General features: G+C 50.9%; 1 protein-coding gene across 1 annotated transcript in view; it reads right to left on the bottom strand.

Annotated features, from left to right (window-relative positions):
* ARHGAP5 (Rho GTPase activating protein 5) overlaps positions 1-24,537 on the bottom strand; it is a 570,224-nt gene that overhangs the window by 79,264 nt on the left and 466,423 nt on the right. The window contains exon 5 of the mRNA XM_085627411.1: positions 11,954-12,085. Within this exon, the coding sequence (XP_085483537.1) occupies positions 11,954-12,085 (132 nt within the window). The remainder of the gene's footprint in view (positions 1-11,953; positions 12,086-24,537) is intronic.

Genomic DNA, 24,537 nt, shown 5'->3' with positions numbered 1-24,537 from the left:
GATGTTTATGGTTACCCCAACTGTGAGTATCTGATATCCTAGTTTTTTTATTCTGGCCCCAGACTCACACTAATCTAGTGTGCGCACAGAAGCCTAGGCCGGGACTGTCCTGTGACCTGGAGGGGCGCACTAAGCGTGCCCTCATTTCACTGACTGTGGACTACAGTCCCCGTCTTGGGTTTTGCATGTAGAACAGTTGTGGGGCATACCGTGCTTTGTGAATCCCAAGCTAGAATCAAACTTTTTTGGTTGGCATGACTACAACGGAAGCCTACTGGCCCACGTATGTAAAGTTCTGCCTCTATACCTACCAAGTGTATGTTGTGCACGTTTGTGTAGGTGGCCTGTGTAGTACATGCATTGTGTGTTTGAGTAAGCCAGAGTTCAGGAAGCCTGTAGGTTCCATTTTTGAAGCCCCTGACCTGATCCTGAGCACAAGATGGAGGTGGGGTTGTTTTCCCAGATAGTGGAAGTATATTGTGGACATTGCTGATGCTGGAGGGAAGAGACTTAGACACTGAAGTGGAGAGAGAGGAAACCAGGCTCCTTTAGAAATCCCTTTACACCTTTTGCTGAGAGGAGCTAAGCTGCTGATTAGTCTTCCTGAGCTCAGCTGTTTGGTAGATGGTGGGGTGAAGGGTGGGGCTGCAGTCTCTATTGTTCAAAGTTAAAGGGACTCTTCAGGAGAAGCCAGACTTTCATCTGCCCCTTGATCCTTATTCAGTATGGTTGTCGATACCCAGGCACAGATATTTGACACCTTTTCATGGCTCTGTTATGGGTGCTTCAGGTTGTAGATTACACAGCTGTGAGGAGAGTAACTTTACACAAACGCTCCGTTTGGAGTGCAGACTGGAAAAGACACTTAAACAGCGTTCTACCGCCAAACCGGTTCTTAAAGTGCAGACAGTGGCTCCACATCTCCTGTCTGCTTTGATTGTGTAAAAGTGAGAACCACTGAGTCATCTGTTCAGTTCCAAGGTCTTTTTGACCAAGGTGCTCTGCAAATTACACATAGGACTGCTGGGAAACCAGAGCTGAGGTCTGCCAGCTTCCCAGAGGTGAAGGGACAACACCTGACACCCTGCCTTGTTGGAAGCTGTTCCTTTGGCCTGAAGTGTCTAAAGGCTAGCATGCTTGCTGAGAGCGGGAAGGAGCCTGCCAATCCTGCAGGAGGTGTAGAAATCCTGGGAGTGCTAGAGACAGCAAGACCTCGGGGTGCTGAGAGGGTGCACCAGGGAGAAGGAAGACTGCAGAGAGTGATGTGAGCCCCAGAGGCCACTGGCACAGTCTCTCCAGAATTGTCTTTCCAAGCAGCAATCATGGATTGACAGCTGACTTCACTTTTGTGCTACGACATCGACCATGTCTCACCTCACTACCATAACCTAGGCCTGTGCCTGTGGTGGACACGGCCACCACATGATACAAATGTGCCTTAGGCCTACCATTGTACCACTGCAATCCCCATCCACGTAGGGCCAACTTGCTACACATCACTGTGATATGCAGAAGTGGGTTGAATGCCTGCAGTGGGCCCTACTGAAGCCCAGTACCTGTGCTCGCCGAAGGACTTTAGGCAGCGGCTCCTCCAAGAAAAGCATGTGACTGCTCGCCGTGGACCCTACTGAAGCCTAGTACCTGTGCTCGCCGAAGGACTTTAGGCAGCGGCTCCTCCAAGAAAAGCATGTGACTGCTCGCCGTGTACCCTACTGAAGCCCAGTACCTGTGCTCGCTGAAGGACTTTAGGTAGCGGCTCCTCCAAGAGAAGCATGTGACTGCTCGCCGTGGGCCCTACTGAAGTCCAGTACCTGTGCTCACCGAAGGACTTTAGGCAGCGGCTCCTCCAAGAGAAGCATGTGACTGCTCGCCGTGGGCACTACTGAAGCCCAGTACCTGTGCTCGCCGAAGGACTTTAGGCAGCGGCTCCTCCAAGAAAAGCATGTGACTGCTCGCCGTGTACCCTACTGAAGCCCAGTACCTGTGCTCGCTGAAGGACTTTAGGCAGCGGCTCCTCCAAGAGAAGCATGTGACTGCTCGCCGTGGGCACTACTGAAGCCCAGTACCTGTGCTCGCCGAAGGACTTTAGGCAGCGGCTCCTCCAAGAGAAGCATGTGACTGCTCACCGTGGACCCTACTGAAGCCCAGTACCTGTGCTCGCTGAAGGACTTTAGGCAGCGCCTCCTCCAAGAGAAGCATGTGACTGCTCGCCGTGGGCCCTACTGAAGCCCAGTACCTGTGCTCGCCGAAGGACTTTAGGCAGCGGCTCCTCCAAGAGAAGCATGTGACTGCTTGCCGTGGGCCCTACTGAAGCCCAGTACCTGTGCTCGCCGAAGGACTTTAGGCAGCGGCTCCTCCAAGTGAAGCATGTGACTGCTCGCCATTGCTACTACTGACAGTCAAGTGCTGAAGGGATTGTACTCGACCCAGTTTGCCCAGCCATAGCAGAAAGGCCCAGGCAAATCAGAGGAAAATGATTGCAGCCCACATGGCAGCGGCCCAGTAGTCTATGCTTGCCAAATCCCCCTAGTGGGGCCTGACAATTGGCAGCAAGACGCATAAGATCCTACAAAAGGCGTTTCGGCTTACAACCAGTAAACAATACGTTAAACTAGTAGGCCTTGAAATCTACGCAGGAACATGATAGATACAAGGGTGGTTATGGTAGACCCTGACACCCTGTCCTGTGATCAGTTGGTGGATCTGTGTTTCGACAGAGGATGGAGGGTCCCCAGGAACAAAGACAGTGAAGTCCTCATGAATTACATCAGAGACCGTTAAGAGAACCGGAGTGGGACAGAAAAAACTGTGTTGGACTCTGGAGATGGTAACATGATAGGATCCCAGGAAGGGAGTGCTGTGGTGCTAGTCTCTCTTAGCACACAGTTTTCCCAGGCACATCATGTGTGTGTATTTCCCCAAATGTGCTTCCAATGTTTCCCCAAGGCATTCACCACAACTGATTTCTAGGGTACCGTGTCACTGACTCCAGAAGTTATTCTCTTGAGTGGGTCAAGTCTAGCTGAGACCCTGAACTTGTGCTCGGCGCTCCAGAAAGCACAGTCTAATAAAGAGGGAGTTGGACAGAGAGAAGCTGAAAGCAGCTCACTAGATAAAAATAGGAAAGGAGAAGGGAGAGTCAGGAGGAATGAGCCCATAAAGAAAGAAATGGGGAGATTAAAGAGCGGGATAGGCAATAAAATGGGAGTAAATTGGAGAGAGGATAGCTTCAGAAAAAGACTAGGTCAGGAAGGAGCAAGAACGGCTACATCTGGAAAAGGTGATTCCACTACCAACTCTATAGGTAAATCTGGAAAGATTCCAAACGAGCCTGGGCATATGTATGTAGAGGGACAAGTTATCTTAGAAAGGTTTGCGAGTTTTGAATTGCTTGTAGAGCTCATTCATTGAATGATGTGTCGAAGGCAAGTACTTCCATAAGTCACTTGCCCATAATGGCACAACAGTCATTGGCAGAATGCCAGCGGCTGAGCAAATGACTTATGAGCAAATGAAGGAAGCTCTAATTTGATGATTTGGGCTAAAGTCACCTCAGCACTTTCAAAGGTTTAAAGACCTCAAGAAAGCAGATGGTTTTGCATTTGAGACCTGGTTCATGGTGTGTGAATGATTGGAATGAGTGACGTTAGTCAGTTGATGGTGAGAGAGAGAGAGACTGACTCAAGGAGTACTCTACACCACTTAGACAATATTTTTTAGCTCGGTCAGAAAATAATTCAGAGAACCTTCCATTGTTGGTTAGATAACAGGGCTAACGAAGGCTAGAGTAGCACCGCTCTAAGCAAACTGAGAAAAATAATCCTCAACAGACTGGTTGCGAATCAGAAGGTAATGGTGAATGCAATTCCCAAGCTTTCAAGGAAAAACAGTACTCTACACCACTCAGACAATATTTTTTAGCTCGGTCAGAAAATAATTCAGAGAACCTTCCATTGTTGGTTAGATAACAGGGCTAACAAAGGCTAGAGTAGCACCGCTCTAAGCAAACTGAGAAAAATAATCCTCAACAGACTGGTTGCGAATCAGAAGGTAATGGTGAATGCAATTCCCAAGCTTTCAAGGAAAAACACAATAAAATGGGAATTTGGTTCCAAGTCAAGAACACCACAAGGAGAAGTGAGGATAGGTAGGATCTTCCAAGCCCAAAGTAATTACTTGTTTGAAGAGTCACAAGGAGAGGCATTAGAAGAGAAACTGCCAGGATGAAGACCCCATACTAGCTACACCCATAATACAAACTGTGTGGATTGTGGGTGAAGGAATCAGAGAGGGCCCTGTTGGACTCAACCTAGTGGCTATGGACATTTGGGAGAGTGACCCCGATGCCTTGAAGCACATTCACCCAAACACTAGTATCAATGAAAGGAGCGTTCCTGCCCTGCGAGATGCAAGAACTCAAAGATCTACAGTTGCAAGAAAGTATCTCAAACCCAAGGATCTTTTCGATGATGCCAGTGGCACAGTCTTAGGAGTCAGTGAAGAGCACATGAAGTAACTGATTACCCTAGCTGAGCTAGAATCCATAGAAAGTCGGCCATGGTTGCTGTATGGAGTAAGAGAGAAGCAATGTGCTGGAGGTCTCTTGGGCAACCATTTGTTTGACCCTGGTTTAGTGCCAGCACAAGATGCCTACGCATCTTGTACAACGTCAGTTGTGTTGACCTGAGCACAGGCAGCATATCCGTCTCAGGAGGGGCCATTCCCGATTTGCCTGGACTAGAACAGAAGCAGATTATAACAGGCTGAGATGTCATTGGCATCCACTACCCCTGCTCCAGATGTAGAGAAGAATTAGATATCTACAGCAGATAAGTGTTGGAGCCTGGGTCTCTGCCAGAGCTTCAGGGGTTGTTAGTTGCTGGAGGACCTACTCAGGAGGAATTTTTCAAGGCACAAGCTGAGTGCCCTATGCATGTAGATCTTCGGAAGCCCAGGAAGAGGATGCCAAAGGAGTGTCTGGAAGGCATTATTTTGGCTTGGAGGATAGCCTACTATACAGTGAGGTGGTGACTTCTTAGCCGGAAGCTAGCAAAAAGCTAGTGGATCCACCTGAGCACAGTAATTTACTGCTGTGACCTGCCCACGAAGTAACATTAGCAGGAGACTGAGGTATTATAAAGACCCAGGGTAGCTTGGTCCTCTATTCTATTTAGCCAGGGCTGCGCAGTGATGCACACAGGTTCTGTAGAACCTCTCCCACTTGCCACACGAGCGTCAAGTCAGGAGGGAAGACCACGGCATTGTTCATGCCATAGCCAGTTGCAGGTGTTCCATTTGAGCGGCTGGGCATAGACATTGTTGGCCTATTTTACCCCAGCAAGAATAGGCATCAAGTGTATTGTTGTGGTGGATCATGCCACCAGGTATCCAGACTGGGTACCTCTGTGGAACACAAACGCAAACAAGGTAGATAGGGCTTTCCTGGGGGTATTTTCCAGGGTTGGATCTCCAAAGGCTTATTTCCAACTATGAAACCAACTTTCTCTACTCGTATGTTTTTAAGTGAATAGGTCAATGGAAAACTAGTCTTGGTAGGTGCTTCCCTTGGGCCTTCCAAGCTTAGATTTGCAACATAAGCAAACATGCCCAATGGCTCCGGCCATCAACTGCCAATAAACTATATCCCTCTGTAGCTATCTTCCAGATAACAACCACCGATCATTCACAATTGTTACGAGTTCTATATTAGAGCACACTGTTACACATTGCCAGTAAATGCATTTGTAACATCACTTCTCAATCAAGGCTATCTTCACTAAATTGAAACATTAGAATATTGCTGCACAAATATAGGACGCTGGAATGCCACTAGAGCAGAAGAAAAATCTCTGCATCCACTAGCAATGCCCATGTAGTGGCCACAATCTTGACACCATTTTATCTTAGCAAACCTAACTGGGATTACAAACTGAAGGCGGGGTACTGCTGCTAAACTCGTTTGCCTTATCTCCATTACCTGACTGTATGCAGCGGACAGACGGAACTTCGGCCCGTCTGCCCAACCTCTCTTACCGAATATCGTCGAAACGCAGAGCAATAATCACTTGGACCGGGCATTGAAATTTCCTCGAGTGGCCCCCGACCTTGGCTGAGACACGTCCGGCCTACCTAGGGCTGTCACCGTCCCCTTCCCGACACATTGTCCTGATGAAGACCCTGCGTGACAACCAACTGGGGAACCTTGGGGTTGAAACGTCGACGCTTACTCAAGGCCCAGACTAACCAAGACTCCACAAAACGAAAGAAAAGAGTCTTTGGTGTGAAGGCATTATCTGGCCTATCCCTCACCTGTATATAAAAACCTCATCCACCTTGTATATATTATATAATTGTTGAGCACTGAGCACCTATGTCACAAGATCACCACAAAGCCATGTAACTATTGATCTTAGGTTGATAGCCGCTGTTTACTGTGATTATCAATGAATGAATTAATTCTGATAAAAAGAAACAGTACAAAAAAATCTAGATTTCTGTTTCCATTTCTTCAAAGAGAATTGTTTTACTCCACAGGCGCTATACAAAGGTTGCTACCGGATTCTACAAGTGCATTATGAGCACCATTAAGTAACGTAATGTTGGACTTGGCCCTTCTGGCAGGTTCACCCCTGAACTTTTTTGCTTTTTATTGGTGACTTGGTGTGGTGATTTTTGGTTTCTGCGCACTTTCCCTGTGTCCCAGAGGAAAGTGTGTGCGCATTCTGAGTGCATGTGGTGAGATAGGCCTGCCCTCCCATAGGAATGCATGGGGAATGTATGTGTCCCTAGTAGTTCCTGATGCGTGGGGTGTGCAGGCCCGAGTTTGGTATGTGCGGACTCGTGTGATTGAATGCTGCGCGATGATGTGTGCGGCGTGCATGTACCTAGTGTGGAAGTGCCACTTCTAGAAGTGGGCACTTCGGTGTGCAGTGTAAAATGTGTGCCTTGTCGCGTGATTGGCTGGTTAAGGTCATGTGACGGGCTAGGGATTCCCCAGAGTCAGGATGAGTCACCCAGTGGTGAATGGGGAGATCAGCAGCTAGATGGGTGGGAGGAGTACACCTGGGTCCTGAATAGGGCAGGGTTTTTCCCACACAATGCTGGCTCCGCCCCCTGTGGTGTGACTGACGACCCTAGCTCTGCCAGTGAATAGAGTGAGGGGCTGAGCACATCAAGGGTGCTCCCCAACCAGCTGCGACTGGTTTTCCCCCTCTCCCTGAACCCAGAACAAAGGGTTTTACTGTATAAAAATGGGGCTGTGTCCCCACAGAAACTGTTCTCTGCGAGGATCTTACCTGAGGGGGGCTGCTGCTGCTGCCGCTGGACCAGAGGACCGCCACTTGGACTACCTCCCTGCCTGGAGGCCCAGTGAGCTGGCTCTGGGTCCAGCCTTGCCCCCACCCCTGCCCTGCTGCATGCAGGGGAGAACTTTGCTGGATTTGGTTGGAATCCTCCTGTAGGCGCTGGGAGCGCTTTATTTTCCCTCTCTAAGCGCCTGGGAGCGCTGGACTTGTCTTCAGCGCTGGAAGCGCTTTCACTTTTGGCCGTAGCGCTAGGAGCGCTTTATTTCTGCTAGCCGGTGCCCACCCGGCGTTTGCCCCGTTTTCGCCGAGTCCGGAGTCTCCTGGCAGGTGCCCACCCTGCCAGGGACATTGCTGTAACTATAAGCGGGTGCCCACCCCGCGGGATAGTGTTTTATTATCACGAGGGAGCCTACCCCTCTTATTGCCGAGATTTAAATATCACCACTGCAGCCCGGGCCGGGACATCCCGGAAGTCAGGCGGGCCGGGGGCGGGCCGCCGGGACAACAGGAACAGGAAGTAGGAGGGCGGGAGCCTACCCCGCCTTCCACCGAGGACTCGCTGCTGGTTCTGGAGGTCCCGGAGCAGGCAGGAGCCTACCCTGCGCCCCGGTGCCCTGACACGGAGGAGAAACGTCCCACCCAGGCGGGAGCCCACCCCGCACTGGGACGAGCTGCCATCGTGTACGGGGCCCGTAGGCCCCGCCTCCCTGGAAGATCGCCCCGGAGAGAGAGAGAGAAGGCGACGCGGGAGTCCCCCGTGCAACAGCCCGGTGAGTGCGGAAGGGCTGGGGGGGGACTCCGTGTGCGTGCTGGCTTAGAGCGCTGGTGCGCTCCAGCGAAGGCCCGCATTGCTTGGTTCTCGAGCTCTGTGTAGCTCCAACGGTTGGGGACATTCTTCTTCTCGAGCGCGAGTGGCGCTCCAACGAAGGGACAGTGGTTGTCCAGAGCGCGAGCACGCTCCAACGTGGGGGCATGAATATTTCGAGCGCGAGGCGCTCCAACTTGGGCATGAATGTTCTCGAGTGCGAGTAGCACTCCAACGACGGGGGCTACATTGGTTTTAGAGCCCAGAGGGGCTCCCACGTTACCGGGCATCAATACTCCAGAGCCCTGAGGGTCCAGCGGGGCCATCAGTAGTTCAGAGTCCAGAGGGACTCCAACGACGGCACATTATTATTTAGAGCCTGCGAGGCTCTAGGGGGCATTTCAGTTGTTTCAGAGCCCTGGGAGGCTCCAACGTTGGCCCCAGCATTTCTCCAGTTGCCCAGCACTTAGTGGGCAACTGCTACGTTTAGGTTGTAGCCTCTGTGTTTTGGCTGGCGCAGCTTGCGCAGCCTTGCCCTAACATTTGGACACAGGGCGCCCTTGCCCCTTCACGGCCAGTTGGCCTAGGGACTGCCACAGTGGTGGCTAAATGTGAGTTTGGCGTTATTGTTCCTTTCCTGCACCTCTGAATGTGTTTATGCGTCATATGCTTTGCTTTACACCGCTGAATGTATTTTATGCATCATGTGTTTCCCTTGTTCTACAACTCTCAATGTGAGGCATCATGTGTAATGTGCGTTTACCCCTACAGGTATTGTGATACTTAGGTGGTTGTTTGTTTTCTCCTAGTACAGGTGGTGCTAGTGAGGTCCTAGATCCCTGCGCGATATTTTCCTAAGGTGGTTAGGGTTGCGTAGGTGGTACTTACCTGTTACCAGTAGTTACTGGTTGTGTGCTACATGTTCTATTTTTAGTGCTACAGTGATTGTATGTGCTATGTTCTAAAAGTATTATTCCTACAAAGTGCTAATTCCTGACAGTGGTCCATGTGGCCCTGTCCCCTGTATATATAATCCCTTTAAATTCTGCCCGTGCCTGTTGGCACATTGTAAAGTGTGTGTTTTTATCTAATGTGTTTTGGTATAATACAAAGGTTATTTTTATATAATACCTTGTGTGGAGTTTCTTTTGTGGTGGGCCTTGGGTGTTGTTGCTGGGTGCGCGCGCAAACGCTTTACACATCGCCTCAGGGATAAGCCTGTCTGCTCGTGCCAAGCTACCAAGGGGGTGAGCAGGGGTTATCTTTGGCGTGTAACTCCCCAGCCCTGACTAGAGTGGTGGTTTCTGCCTGGCTTTGGCGCAAGCCCTAGCCAGCCAGAAATCCCATTTCTAACATTGGTGATCAGCGGTGGGATTTGGACTTGCGTTTGCGCTGTACCGCAGCGGCAACTGGCCGCACTACAAAACTCTGCATTTAGATAAATCACATGGTATAGGGATTATTGTTCTAAGTTTGTTTTTAAATGTCATTTCTTTGGAAATGTGTTTCTTGTGCACTGTGAGTTAGGTGTCCCTAGCACGGGAGGGTAGATCATCCCCCTTAGTGCATTGTGTTTTCTGGATTCACCAGAGGGTGGGATCCAGTGGTGGCAGCGTAATAGTGTCCAGTACATTTGTTCCCCGCCTTGTGCCCAGAGTTGGTACCTGTGTCACTTGTGGTCAGGTTGAGGAATCAGGGGTGGTAGAAACTGCCTTACCAGTCCGAGGGGAGGGTTGTGTGTGGACGAATGGTGGGTGGCACCAGGCAAGTGAGTGTGAGTTCTCTGGGTTAGAGAGCTTGCTGAATCTTTTAGTGAATTGTGTACTCCTGTGTTAAACGCAGACCCCTAGGTTCCGTGTGTGATCTTTTCTCTAGAACGTCTGCCAGAATGGAGCCTGCTTGTGATCCCTATGAGCTAGCTTGGCACCAGAGGCAGGAGTTAGAAAGGTCCTGTACAGGGGGAGAGTCCGACACTCTGTACGAACTTCAGGACCACCTGGTCCTATGGCAAAAGGGTCCATGGGATCTTGAGCACAGTATGGAAAGGGCCCGGGCCTCACACCTGGAGGGTGGTGGGTCTGTGGGGAGCCCTGAAGATTCAGAAGAGGAGGCTGAGAGGGCCTCCACCAGAGGCAAAGTAGCTCTGGAGGGTAGACTATCCCCTGCGCGCAATTTTAATTTTCTGGGCTCCCCCGGGAGGGTTGAGTCCAGTGGTGGTAGCTATATAGATTGCAGTGTAGGAAATCACAGTCCCAGTTCCCCCAGTCTGGTACCTGTTCCCCAGGAGGAGGAGTTAAGGTTAAAATTCAAGGGCAGTAGGAAACTGTCTCACCAGACTTGGGAGGAGTTTGTGGATGGATGTGAGGATGCAATGTTTGATTGGATCCCCACAGCAAGTGATTTTGATGTACTGTGTAATCTGGTTCTCAAAGACCACCTGCTCAGTTGTTGTGTGCCGGGGTTGCGCCAACACCTGTTGGGGTGTGGATTATCTGAGCCCCTTGAGCTGGCGGAGGAAGCAGAGCGCTGGGAAAGGGCTAGAGGTTCTCTAGAGTCATTAGGGAGTGACTCCAAAAGTAGTGGTTCAGGTATCTTCCAGCCCAGCGTGGTGGAAGAGGCTCAGTGTAGCCCAGCTAGGTCCCAGGATAGCGAGGAGGGTGTAGGGGCTCACTGCCTGGCTCAGTGGAGCAGGAGTGAGAGGGTGACCGAGGGTCCCCGGACGTACGAAACCCTGCCTCAGGACTTGGATGGTTTCATGAGGGAACACCAAGTTGGGGACCTAGGCTGTCCTGTTAGCCCATTTGAGGAAGATCTCCTAGTGAGTAGAGGACCTAGAGCACCTGTAACCAGGGCTCCTGTGGTTCTAGAGGCTGGCAGTACAGCTCCGGTAGGGAGGGTACAGGAGTCCAGCATGAGTGGGGGATGAGTTCCCCAGTGGAAGAGCCAGTGGGTCAGGGACTTCCCAGTTGGGCTAGGATCCCGTGTAGTGACCAGGGTGACACCACTTCTGTTCTGGGGGATCTCCGCGCACTGTCAGGTGGACAGGGGACGGGAGATCAGCGCCAGACAGACAGTCGCTCGACATATGTGTCATTTGATACCCGACAGAACCACTTGTTGTTTAACTTGGCTCCATTTAAAACACATTTATCACTGAAGATTTCAAGATGGAGAATTAAACCTTCCCAGCAGGCAGAAATTCTCTGCTGTCTAACAGATGGGAAAGGCAGAATGGTAAGTCAGGTATACTGCCATTTGTTGAAATCTGTTTGTGTCTACATGCTGTCAAGCTCCTTTAGGCAGGCAACGTCAATAGTAACATCCATAGAATATGGGACTACCTGAGACAATGTTTGGTGTGGGGAGGGAGGACGAGGAAAGACGAGTCAAGAGCAAGTGGTCAAAGAGGAAGGAAGAAGAATCTCTTCCTGCGATGAGGAAGGTGTGAAATCGAGGTGTGATAGTAGGGATGGTCGGCTCTGCCAATGCTTCATTCCATCACCAGTCATTCACATTTAAAGATCTCAGAAGCTTGGAGACTGACAGTAGTCCCAGCCACACTTCCTTCCCCATCTTCTATCCCTCGGTTTGTGGCTGAGGTGAAGGGGATAGCAGGAGTGGAAAGGCAGTTTATCCAGCCTAAAGCAGAGCTTCCATCATTACGTCGGTCACAGAAAATAATGGATAAAGGAGAGATGATATAGTCAGATCTGTCAGTCGGGTACTGAGGGCATACACAGGCTGGAGGGAAGGACCATACCAAGTACCAAAAAAGCCTTTCGTTTTTACAATTCAAATATCATACAAGCCATTGAGTGACCCACTGCTTGGAACATTTACTTACTTGAGTACTCCAGGAGCTCCGGCTGCAGAGAGTGCGGGACCAAAGGTTCAGGCAGCTCGGAGAGGAAAGCCTTCAGAGCCCCAGCAACAGCGTTCACTGTGACGGACATGGACAGAAGGTTGAGATTGCGGTCTGTAAGACAAAGAACTCACAGTTAATGGCATGGCTCCGGAAGAATGCATGAACCCCAACAGAGATGATTAGAAAGAATCTGTTGTAAACAGCGTGTGCCAACACAGTCCAAGATTCACTTTGTGTGGATCAAGCAGCTTTATCGTGCATGCAGATCTGCCCCTCACAGCCTCAGCTCAATCCTAAATACGCTTCACACAAAGTCTGTAGTCTTGTTGAAGCAACACAAGTACTTACCGACTCCATTTTCAAACTTTTCAAAATACAATAAAGACTTCAATAAGAACATCGGCTTTAAGTGTAATTAGCCCAGGTTGTTCCAAGTCAAACAGCAGGGCAATGCATGATAAAATAGCCACGTTTCTGCATTCATAACAATCAATCAATGTTTGTAAAGCGTGGCTACTCACACGTGAGGGTCTCAAGGCACTTTGGAGGGCTAGGGGGCGCAGATGATAAGACTAACTGCTGAGTTCATTCGAAGAGCCAGGTCTCGAAGTCCTTCCTAAATTGGGTCAGAAAGGGTGATTTCCTGAGGTGGATAGGCAGGGTGTTCCATGTCTTGATAGGGTGGCAGGAGGAGGACATTCCTCTGGTTCTGGTCTTACAAATTGACGGTAGCCAGGGAAAGCAGAGTGGAGTGGAGGTGCTGTTCAGTACTTGGAATGTGAGGGAGAGATTCAGGTATGCAGGTCTGGTGTTGTCTATTGGGAGCCATTGTAAGTCGCAGAGGAACTATTGCAAAGACTACCAGTGGCTCTTATTACAACGTTATGTCACTGATAGCAAGCAGGTACATAAAGGCCTCTGGGTGGATTGCTAAACACAGGTAGCAAATTTCCATGACGAGAGGAGAGGAGGAGAGGGGAGGAGAGGAGAAGGGGAGAGGAAAAGAGGAGAGGAAAAGAGGAGAGGAAAAGAGGAGAGGAAAAGAGGAGAGGAAAAGAGGAGAGGAATAGAGGAGAGAGAGAGGGAGGAGAAAGAGGGAGGAGAGAGAGGGAGGAGGAGTGAGTGAGGTTGTGTTGTGTTGTGGTTCAGAGAAGACCTGGTATGGCAGTTTGGGCTGAATTATTGGTGAAGGGTCAAGAATCATTTGCCTATAGATGGGTATAATCTGAGGTGGCATGGAGAACAAAAGAACGATGAGTCAGTGGAGAGCACATGAAGTAACTGATTACCCCGAGCAATTGCTAGTGCTTGGACTTCTAGCAAGCGTCAACCCATCACCTTTTGAGTGTTTGATGTAACCCCCTTAGTGGGAACGGGTATGCCCAGATGCGGGCCCCTCGCTCACTGTGCCTCTGGAACCAAGCTACACAATATTGAAAAGCCATAATCAGGACGCAATCGGTCTTGGGTTGCTTTTGTTCGGGTTCAGAAAGGACCTGGCTGTTCGGGCTGGAGTGCTACTGTCGGAGCGGGGTCAAGACTGATTTCACTATAGCTGGGCCTAATCGGAGGTGGCATGATGGGCAGACATGCGATGGGTTGGAATGCTACCCTGAGCGATTGACAGTGGTTAGACTTATTGCAAGTATCCTCCCATTATCATTTGCCTGTACAATCTGCTCAACTCCTAGACGAGCGAATGACAACCAATGCAGAGAAAGTGTGGAAATCCATTCTCAAATACCAACCAGTGTGCCTGGACTAGTCCACAAATAAACTCTCCATGCCCCTAGTTAGGTTCTGATGACTCGGCCAACAAACACTGGAAGTCCCATATTCAACTGTCTGCATTCTACTCATTGTTGCAAGGGAGGCAGAACGCGACCTTCTCAACTGCAGAGACTCCACTGGTAAAACTAACTATAATCATCATGTGGGAAGTTTGGTCACTGCCAAAAATGATGGCAGGCTGGCCATCCAGTGTAGGCTCCCTGGTACAGCACCATTTTCAGTGGAACATATTCTGTGACAGGCAGCCTTGTACCCACGTCCGTCACGGCTGTCATAGAGCACCAGACGTGCATGGAGGTGGTTGCACTAGAAACTCACTCAGACTTATGAATCTATGCCAGCAGCCACCTGTTCAATGAAATGTAATCATGCCATTCTTGCAAGGTTTCCAGCCTAAACCGTAGCACAGGTGGAACGTCCGACGGTGAAAGTTCAGTTGAGGCTTAAAACAGCTCCATTGGCATCAAAACGATCATTACTGTCAGATATTGCCCAAGCTTTGGCAGTTGCCTCTACAATTACTTATTATGAGACACCAGGTGTGCAAAGAGATCTACCCACAACAAGGTTTTGAAAGCGAGAAGCTAAAAGGTGGACAGTGCAGAGCCCCTAGGCCAAATCATTTGAAGATACAGGAGCAGTTTAAAGCCTGTCACGCCCTACATGGGCATTAGGGCTCTGGTGAGGACTCTTCACTAGCCAAGTACCTCAGAACTCTGAAAACAGCACTGGATGTTAAAAAAGTTTTTTAAGAGGACTTTTTATTGAGATAGTGCAATGGTGAAGGGGAAACGCATAAAACTAGGTCCCTTTTAGAGGAAAAATGGAGATTCCTATTGGAGGAGGGAAAGACAATCTATGACTTGGAGGAGAGAGCTACTGGTTTTCTCAGGTCCTAGTTCTGATTCATGAAAGTGGCAGAAACCCAAAACAGAACTTCAAGATGGAAAATATTACTTATCCTGCAAGGCTCTGTAGTTTGTAGTGCTATAGAGTCGCATGCTCTGCACGTGTTTGGCATGGGCGTTTGCATGCAGTCTCTTGTGACTCCTATCCCAATCCCACAATACACCGGGACAAAGACTCCATATTAAACTGTTTCCTCCTGCATAGCCCCACCCCCAACCAGATGAAGGTAGTAAAGGAGTAATGGAACCATGAAGAGTAAAAATGTACTGGTGCATTGTGCAAGTGAAAAGTAACCTCTGAAGCATCAATTCGCACTCAGGGAGGCGGGAGGGTGTCTACAAGCCGATAGTTATAGGGTAAGTAATGTTTTCCATTTGAAGTATGTTTTGGTGCAGATGACATGCAGTGGTTAAGTGAGTTGATAAACGAGATGTCTGAAATAAAGTTCTATTATATGACAACTTGAGTTCCCCGTTGACCTTCAAATGGATCCCCCTCGGACACAGGAAGACCGTCACACACGCCCTTGTCACCAGCAGACTGGACTACAGCAACGCACTCCATGCCGGAATAAACAAAAACCTCGCCCGCAAACTTCAAAACATCCAAAATGCCGCCACCAGACTAATCCTCAAACTGCCACAACACTGCCACATCACCCAGCACCTGCGCACACTACACTGGCTCCCCATCGAGGCAAGAATCACCTTCAAGATTCTCTCCCACGCACACAAAGCTCTCCACAACACCAGACCAGCATACCTGACTCACATTCCACGCCCCCTAAAAGGACCCTACAATCTGCCCAGCTCTCCCACGCCATGGTCCCTCGCACAAGGAAGTCCAGATCGGGAGGCCGCTCCCTCTCCTTCCTCGCGGCCAAAGCCTGGAACGCCCTCCTGCTCCACCTCAGACAGACATCACTCCCCAACTTCATGAGGGACCTCAAGACATGGCTCTTCGATAGACCACCTCCTTGATGGACAGGACCCTGCTTTCGCCCCCTCCCACAGCGCCTTGAGACCCTTACAGGTGAGTGGTCGCGCTCAACAAACCCATGATTGATTGATTGTTAGGATCGAATGGCCCCCAACAGTGTTTAGTGAAAGTGTGTAGCTTACTCCGTAGCAGCCATACAAATGTCTGGTAATGGTATGTTACCTAAAAAAGCCCATGTTGTAATGTGCTCTTGGCACAGAATGGAGAGTTTGTTTTGCTTCCCCGTAAAAGACTTGTATCCACCTTATCAAACTGACTTTGAACTGGGATTTCCCATGTGAGGTTTTGCAAATGCGACAAAAAGCTGCATTGTCTTACGGAAAGACCTAGTTTTATAAATGAAAACATGTTTTTTTAACATCCAGTGTTGTAATGCTCCTCCTGCAACTGTTTTACATGAAATGGGGGAACCAGTTTGCAAAGAAAACTGGGATTGTGCATAAGACAACTATCACTGTGGACCTGAAGAACAAGTTACGGTAACAATATATCTATAAGAGACATATTAGTTATGGATTCCTTACCTTAGAATTAGCCTCAGGAGTCAGACTGGATCCGGAGAATTTTCTTCAGCAGTACCCCTGCGCGTCGGTAGGTAGCATCGGTGGACTCCACGTTCGTCGTTTTTGGTGTTGTGATCGCCGGAATGACATCGCGGTATCTACTCAGACGCCGTCCCTGCGCACTGACGTCAGTTCTTTACACGACATTCCACAACAGAAGCACAGAGCCATGCAAGAGACTGACCACGGGTGCACTAAACTAGGGCCCTAGTTTCAGAAGTCAGTTTGCAGAATGGAGAGAATGGGTAGGGCGGTAAGGAATCCATAACTAATATAGGTCTCTTACAGATATATCGTTATAGAAGGTAAGTAACTTGTTCATCTGAAAGGGGCTATTAGTTGTGGATTCCTTACTTTAGAATAGATACCCCAGTAATACCAACCCCGGAGGTGGGACTGTGAACCAAGTTCACACCAGGAAGTCCTGAAGAACGGAGCAGCCAAAGAAGTAGTCTCTCCGGATTTGGCTGTCCAGGCAGTAATGTTTAGTGAACGTGCGCCACGAATCCCACGCGGCAGATATCATGAAGGGGGGCTCCACGTTCCAAATCAGTAGTGGCTGCCGTCGCCCTGGTGTAATGGCCGCGCCGTCCTACCGGAGGCTCTTTTTTTTGCCAAGGAGTAACAGATCTTAATGCAAAGGACGACCCATCGAGAGATGGTCAATTTTTCCATGGGCAACGAAGAGCTGATCATCCACCTGGAATTGTTTTGTGCGATCCAGATAAAACGAAAGCGCACGTTTTGGATCCAGACGGTGGAGTCTCTCCTCTTTAGAAGGACGCGGGGTGGGAAGAAGATGGGCAAAGTGATGGTCTGTCCTATGTGAAAAGAGGAAACCACTTTGGGAAGAAACAAAGGTCTAGTGCCAAGGACAACCTTGTCCGGTGAACAGCCAGGAAAGGAGGTTTAGAAGAAAGAGCATGAAGCTCACTCACCCTGCGAGCAGAGGTGATGGCAACCAAAAAGGCGTTGGACGGTCAATAATCTGAGAGGGCAATTATGTAGCGACCTGAAAGGAGCGCACATAAGAACACGGTTCAAGTCCCACTGGGGCATTACGAGAGGAATAGGAGGAAACAGGAGAGTAATGCCCTTGAGGAAGCAATTTAAAATAGGGGACTTGAATAGAGAAGGCTGATCAGGAAGGCGAAGAAAGGCCGAAATGACCGAAAGATAGCCTTTAAGAGTGCCCAGAGCAGAGCCCTGCTGGGTCAAAGATAGAATGAAGAGGAGAACCTCTGAAAGAGGGGCAGAAATGGGATCCACAGCCTTTGCTGCACACATGCCACAAATTTGTTCCATCTACAGGCGTATACCGTTTTGGTGGAGGGACGCCTGGCTGCCAAGATAATGTTGCAGACTTCAGGAGGAAGGTCGAAAGCGGTTGACTGTCGCCGCTCAATCTTCAATCAAAAAGGTGGAGGCTGGACAGGTTCGGGTGAAGGACCGTCCCCTGCTGCTGCAACAGAAGGCCCTCCAGAAGAGGTAGTCTGATCGGAGGATCGATGGCCATGTTCAAGAGCTCGGGATACCAGACTCTTCATGGAAAGAGCTTGCACCACCTCCGAGTGAAGAGGCCATCCGTAATCCATCATGCACCAGCGGCTGAGTTCGTCCGCCCTGGCGTTCAGGGAACCCACCAGGCGTTGAACCACCAGGGACATGGCCTGATGTTCCAGCCACTTACAGAGACGAAGGGCCTCCTGACAGAGGGTCCAGAACACCACCCCGCCCTGTTTGTTGCAATACCTCATGGCAGTGGCGTTGTCCGTGAACACCTGCACTACTCTTCCTTTGACAGAAGGAAGGAATGCCTTCAGTGCAAGACGAATCGGCCAGAGCTCCAGAAGGTTGATGTGGAGCCCAGACTCCGATGGAGACCAGAGGTCTCTGATCTCTGCCTACCCCATTTGGCCGCCCCACCCCAGAAGTAATGCATCTGTCATAACTGTGAACTCTGGTTGGGGAAGGGAGAGGGATCTGCCGTTTACCTCATCTTGGTTCGTTAGCCACCACTGAAATTTGTGTTCAGTGCCCACCGAGATCTGGACGCAATCGGAAAGATTCCCCTGATGCTGTGCCCACTGAAACTTCAGGTCCCACTGCAGAACCCGCATATGCCACCTGGCATGATCCACCAGCAGGATGCGGGAGGCCATGAGACCCAGCAGCCTCAGGGTCATTCTGACCGAAACCCGGGATAGATGCTGTAGGAGAGTAGGGTCTGCTATCCTATGGTCACCCCAAATTTTTGCTTTTTGCTTCACTGGTTTTTGACATATTGAGGCTGTGGGCCTGCCAATCAGACCCCCAGCCTGCTGTTCTCTCTACTAAATTTACACTATGCACCCTAGGTGCATAACCAATTGGAAGTGGATCACCCTGTGAGCCCCTGTACCAGTGTACACTAGGTACCCAGGGCATTGGTGTATCTAAGGCCTGCCAGGGGCTGAAGCATGTATTATGCCACCCCAGGCTTGGCCTAACAAATTTGACACAACTGGCTGATCACTCAGCTGGGGTAAGTTGGTGTAACCACCTCTTACTTAGGTGTAGTATACCTATACCTAACCTTAAAAGGGACACATGTTAACCTATAAGTCACTCCTATGGCAGGCCTTAACAATCCTGAAGGCAGAGTGCTTGGTTCCATGTGAGATGGTGCTCTGGCATGAGCTGAGCCTGTCTGCAGTGGTCGGAACAACTTCCTTCTACTGTTTCCAGATATCGTCATACCATATACTCTTAAGTGCATTATGAACCTCGCGGTTAAATGCTATCTTTGGTTTGGCTTTATCAAAACATGTCGAGTAAGGTGTCATACGAATTGGAATACTAACCCCTCGCCAATTCTGGCGACGGGGTTAGCATTCCACCCTTCTAGAGGGACACGACATGTACAGTACCTGAAACCCGGGTAAAATCAGACATAGCCTCAGCTCCACAAAATGGATGCTGCCACCACAGACACAAGTCTGCCCTCCTGCTGCTGGGAGTCCTTCCAGCTTGGGAGGTGTGGACAAAGGGTTTCCTGCCAGGGGAGGTGCGTGCACCACCCCAGACAGGATTTTGTGTATTGGTCAGGTAGGGCTTGAAAGAAACCAGACATGCCTGAGGCTCACAAGGAGCCTCGGTGCATATGCCAGTTCAATCCGGTCCTGGGGCACACCAGTCCCGGGCCTGGGGCGAGCTGGACAAAGGATTGGGGGTGTAACCACCCCCCTTCCTGGTCCCACCCTTAGGGAGGGACCTAGCAGGTAGTCCGGCCCCTAGAATCCGCTTAAAGGTAGGAGCTGTGTCCTAAGACTTCAGACATCCTGGAATCAACTTGAAACTAAGAAGAAGACGGGAACTTCGACGCTCTGCCGCACAGAGGACTGAAGCCAATCTCCCCTGTGGTCAGGGAGTGACCACCTTGCTAACGCAAGCACCATCCAGCGAATCAACGTCTGCTTTGCCGCCGCCTCCCGCCGGAGCCCGAGCCCAGAGACTGACAAGACCTGGACCTCCAGACCTCTCACCGCCTGATCCACAGTCCCTGAGAAGAGGAGACCCGTGGAGGCACCGAGACACGTGGAGCCAGCCATCTTGAAAAGATCACGACAAGCTGCAAGCGCAACAACCGAGGCTCCCTCCAAGTTGTGCTTTGGGATCTGAGAAGCCCAACCCTCGAGCAGCATCTGCACCAAAGGTGAGCCCTCCAGCATCTCCACGATCTGCGTGGGGCCCTTCTGCATTTTGCCACTCGACGCGCCTAACCGGTTGCTGGCCCGCTGGCTAGTGGCTATCTTGGCGACGAACTTCAAGAAATACACCGCTGGTCTGGTTGCTCCAGACTGGCCCTTGCTCCCCTCCAAAGGAGCAGTCCCTCTGACCTTGCTGGTCAGAACCATCAGCTTATTTCGTTTTCCACAACAATTGCTTTTGCCAAGGCTTGTTTGCTTCGACCAAGTCGCCGACACCGCCGACAGCGAGAGCCTGCGTGGGACAGCTCGTGAACTGACTCCTGGACATCGTCGACCTTCAGGGACCACATGGCTGCAGAGACAAGCTACACCTTCCTTCCTGTTTGCACCCGACATCGCCTGGTACCCACCTGGTGCCACGCTGGTCACTGGCTAGTGACTGTGAACACTGTCCCCTCTGCTTACAGGTCTTCTACAACTCCGATCCACTCTGGGATCCACCGCATCTCTTCCGGACCGATCGCCTGCAGCATCTTTGTCCACAGGCTCCATTGAACAGATAGAAGAAACCCGACGCACTTCGACACCTACGCACCCGCTTCCTGTGGGTGAGGTAAAGCTGGCACTCCGGTGCCCAAGTGTAGAGTATCATCTCTAGTGTCTGTGTTTCGAATCTTAAGTTCATAGTCCATCCGGAAGATCCTTTTTGCAGTAACTTTGTACTTTTTACGCACCCATTGAAAACCTATGGGAGCACGCGTGTGACTATTTGCTCTGCACACGCAACCCGTGGACCTCCTGGTCACTAACTGAAGTTAGCTCCTTGTAGGCCCAGCGATTCTAGAGGCCCTAGGCCTTTTCCCTTTCCTGTTCGTGGTACTTATACCACTATTTTAGTATATGGTTTGAGCGGCCACCAGGGCCTATCCATATAAAGTGCAACTTCTGTGTATTCTACTGTAATCTTGTTTGACGATTTGTGCTCCTGTGCTCATAAAGAGACTAGGGGTTACTTTGAGAAATAAATACATATATATTTTGAATATATATCTGTGTGGTGTCCTTTCATTGGTATAAAAGGGGGTTGCATTTGGTAAAACAGCTTGCTTAACACGCTTCACGAGTTTAGCCTCAAAGACTGCTTAGCCTACGCTACCACTAGGGCAGCTAGTCCGAAAAGGTTGACTTACAACCACACCATAAGGGTTGCTTGGCATGGTACAAGGTGGTCACTTTAACTAGTGAACATCATATACCAGGCCAACTTCTCACAGATGCTGAAAGATCAGAATCGTGGCCCGAATATCCCGGACTCACTGTTCGCGAGGATAAGCCTCAAACCGCGCTGTGTCCAGAACCACCCGATTAAAAGGAGCTTTTGAGAGGGATTAAGGTGAGACTTCGTCACATTGATGGGGAACCCCAGCGAATGCAGGAGGTCCGCCGTAGTCTGGAGGTGGGAGAAGACAGCCTTGGGCGAACTCGCCATCAACAGCCAGTCGTAGAGATAGTGGAAGACTGGAACACCTGATCTGCCCAGATGAGCTGCGACCACCGTCATCACTTTCCGTGAACACCGAGGGGCGCTGGTAAGGTCAAAGGGGAGCACGGTGAACTGGAAATGCTCGTGACCTACCATGAACTGTAGGTAACGCCGGTGGGCAGGCAGGACGAGGATGTGAAAATAGGCGTCCTCCAAGTCCAATGCAACCATCCAGTCTCCAGGGTCGAGGGCAGACAGGACCTGAGCCAACGTCAACATTTTGAACTTCTCCTTCCTGAGGAAGCGGTTGACATCCCTGAGAGATCCAAGATAGGACGCAGGCCATTGTCCTTCCTGGGTACCAGGAAGTAGTGGGAATAACAACCACGACCTACTTCTGGCACAGGGACTCGCTAAATGGCTCCCTTGACCAGCCACAACCTCCTGACGGAGAAGGGCCAAGTGATCCTCCGACATGCGATAGAAAGCAGGTGGCATGGAGGGTGGGGTAGTCTTGAAGGGGAGGGAGTAGCCCCTTTGGACTATCTGCAAAACCCACTTGTCCGACGTGATGTTGTGCCAGTGGGGGAAGATGATGGCGAATACGGCCATCCACTGGCAACAGTTGGCTGTGAAAAGTCAGACTAGGAAGGCTTGGAGGCTGCTGCAGAGGGGGCGCTGGTGGACTGGCCATCCCGCTGGCCCCCAGACCCAAGACGCTGGGTACCACGTCCCCGGCCGCACAGAGGTTGGACAGCTTGCGCAGGACTGTGGCTCTGGACGGAACGTGGCGGGACACCCCTTCCATAGCTACGAAAGAGACAGACTGCGTGGAGCGAGAGGTGGTAGCGAGGACCAAAGATCTGCTCGTAGCCCTAGAATCCTTAAAGCGCTCACGCGTGTTGTCCGCTTTGTCGCCAAACAAGTGACGGCCATCAAAGGGCATGTCCATAAGAGTCAATTGGACATCACCCGGAAAGCCAGTGGACCTCAGCCAGGCGTAGCACCACAGGCCTACCAACGTTTAAATCGTCCTGTCTAGCGAGTCGGCGGTGTCCAACCCACATCAGATGGTGAACTTCGCTGCATCTCTACCCTCACCAACTGCATGGGAGAGCACGGCGCGGGCCTTCTCCGGGAACTGTGGCAGCACCTGCACGACCGTGTCCCACACAGAGTGGGAGTAACGGCCCAAGAGACATGTGGTGTTCACCGACCGTAGTCCGAAGCTGGCAGAAGAAAACATCTTCCCAAAATGATCCAGCTTCTTGGATTTCCTATCTGGGGGAGCAGTAGGGAACGCACCTTTGGACATTGAGGCTTAGACCACTAAGCTCTCAGGGGTAGGATGTTGGGAGAGGAAAGTCGGGTCACCCTTAGCCGGGCGGTAGCGTAGGGCAATCATCCTATCCACAGGAGGCCCTGGGCTTGGACCAGGTGACCAGAAGGATGTCTGTGAGGGCCTCATTGAACGGCAGCAGGGGCTCTGAAGAGGCTGCTGCTGGTTGAAGCACCTCGGTCGGGAGGTTAGTCCTGACTGCCACCGTAGGTAGCTTAAGGCCCAAGGCCTCAGGTGCCCTACGCAACACCACAGAGTAGGAGGCTCCATCCTCCGTAGCCACGGTAGAGGAAGAAAGCATGCCAAGGTCTGGGGATGTAACCAGACCACTGGCCTCACCCAGTTCCTCTCTCCAGTCCGGCTCTTCCAGTAGGTCTGGTAAGGGGTCAAAAAACCCCACCCAGTCCTCCTTACCCTCCTCTGGCTGCCACTCAGGGCGATAAGGAATGCCAGGATAGAACAGAGGTACAAAAGTACCGGTCGGCACCAGTCCAGCTCTGTGTCCATGTCGAGGGTGAAGCAGAGGGCAACGCCGGCTGGGGAAACAACCGACATCGGAAGGGGCGGAGGTGTCGTAAGGTCGACCGGCGTCGATCCGGATCCAGGCCTGGATCTCTGGGGGCCCTGTGGCGCCAGAGCCGAAGCCCTGGCATCGAAGGCCTAGAACCCCCAGCCGAGTCTGCGGGGCCCGGAGGCGCGCCGGCAGAGTCGGGCTCCCAAAGATTGAGTGGAGGGCTTCGTAAAAGCTACGTAGTTGGACAGGGGTCGCTCCGGCTCCCGGAAAGGGAGGGAGGCTCAGAGCCGACCCAACAGGCTCCGCTGGCGAAGCCAAATGACTACCTTCCGCAACCAGCGTCGCACCGGCCGGCGGACAGGGAGAAGGCGAAGAGCGCCGGAGCTTCTTCGCCTTCTTCTTGTGCTTCGACTTACCCGAAGGTGAAAACTTCGAAGAGGAGTGATGGTGGTGACTCCGCGACCTCCCTCTCGACTGGGACCTTGAGCGGCATGGAGCTGACTGACCGGCATCGAGAAGCATTTGGCAACGCTCCCGCAAAGACTTCCAGTTCATGGCCCGACAGTCTGAGAACAACTTTGGGTCCTGGTCGCTCTCCGAACACCAGAGGCACATGGAATGTGGGCCCGTGACTGACAACTTGTGACAGGAGTCCCAAGGTTTGAAGCCGATCAATTGATGTGACATCCCTTGCACCATGAGTCGAACAGCTCGGAAAAAGAAGTCGACAAAAAGTTGGAAAAAAACTCTAGTCAAAAAAGACTAAGGGTACCGCTCTCTCCGGATCTGCGCTGGCTGGCACGGAAAAGGAAAGAACGGATGTCAGCGCACAGGGCCGGCGTCTAAGTAGATACCACGACGTCATTCTGGCCATCACGATGCCAACGATGAACGCGGAGTTGACAGACGCGCAGGGGTACTGCTGAAGAAAAGTTCTCCGGATGCAGTCTGACAGCTGGGGTTGATTCTAAGGTAAGGAATCCATAACTAATAGTCTCTCTCAGACTCAAAGTTTGTTTTACTGTTAGTGCCTGCAACTCATGGACTCTTCTGAAAGAAGTGACTGCCACACCATGAAAGGCACTGCGAAGCACATATCAAGAGGCGGAAAAGGTGGCCTGATAATCCCTTTTGAATATCACATGGAGGTCCCAAGTGGGTGCCAGTGGTGTTCTTGTAGGAATTATTCTGTTTAGCCCCTCACTAAATACTTTTATCACTAGAATGTTTTTGCCCATGGAACTCAAATGCGTAATGAGGCTATGAATTTTGTGTT

The sequence above is a fragment of the Triturus cristatus genome, chromosome 9 (assembly GCF_964204655.1).
Source record: "Triturus cristatus chromosome 9, aTriCri1.1, whole genome shotgun sequence".
NCBI lineage: Eukaryota > Metazoa > Chordata > Amphibia > Caudata > Salamandridae > Triturus > Triturus cristatus.
The sequence above is the reverse complement of the archived record's forward strand: the minus strand, read 5'-3'. Positions and strand labels throughout refer to the sequence as shown.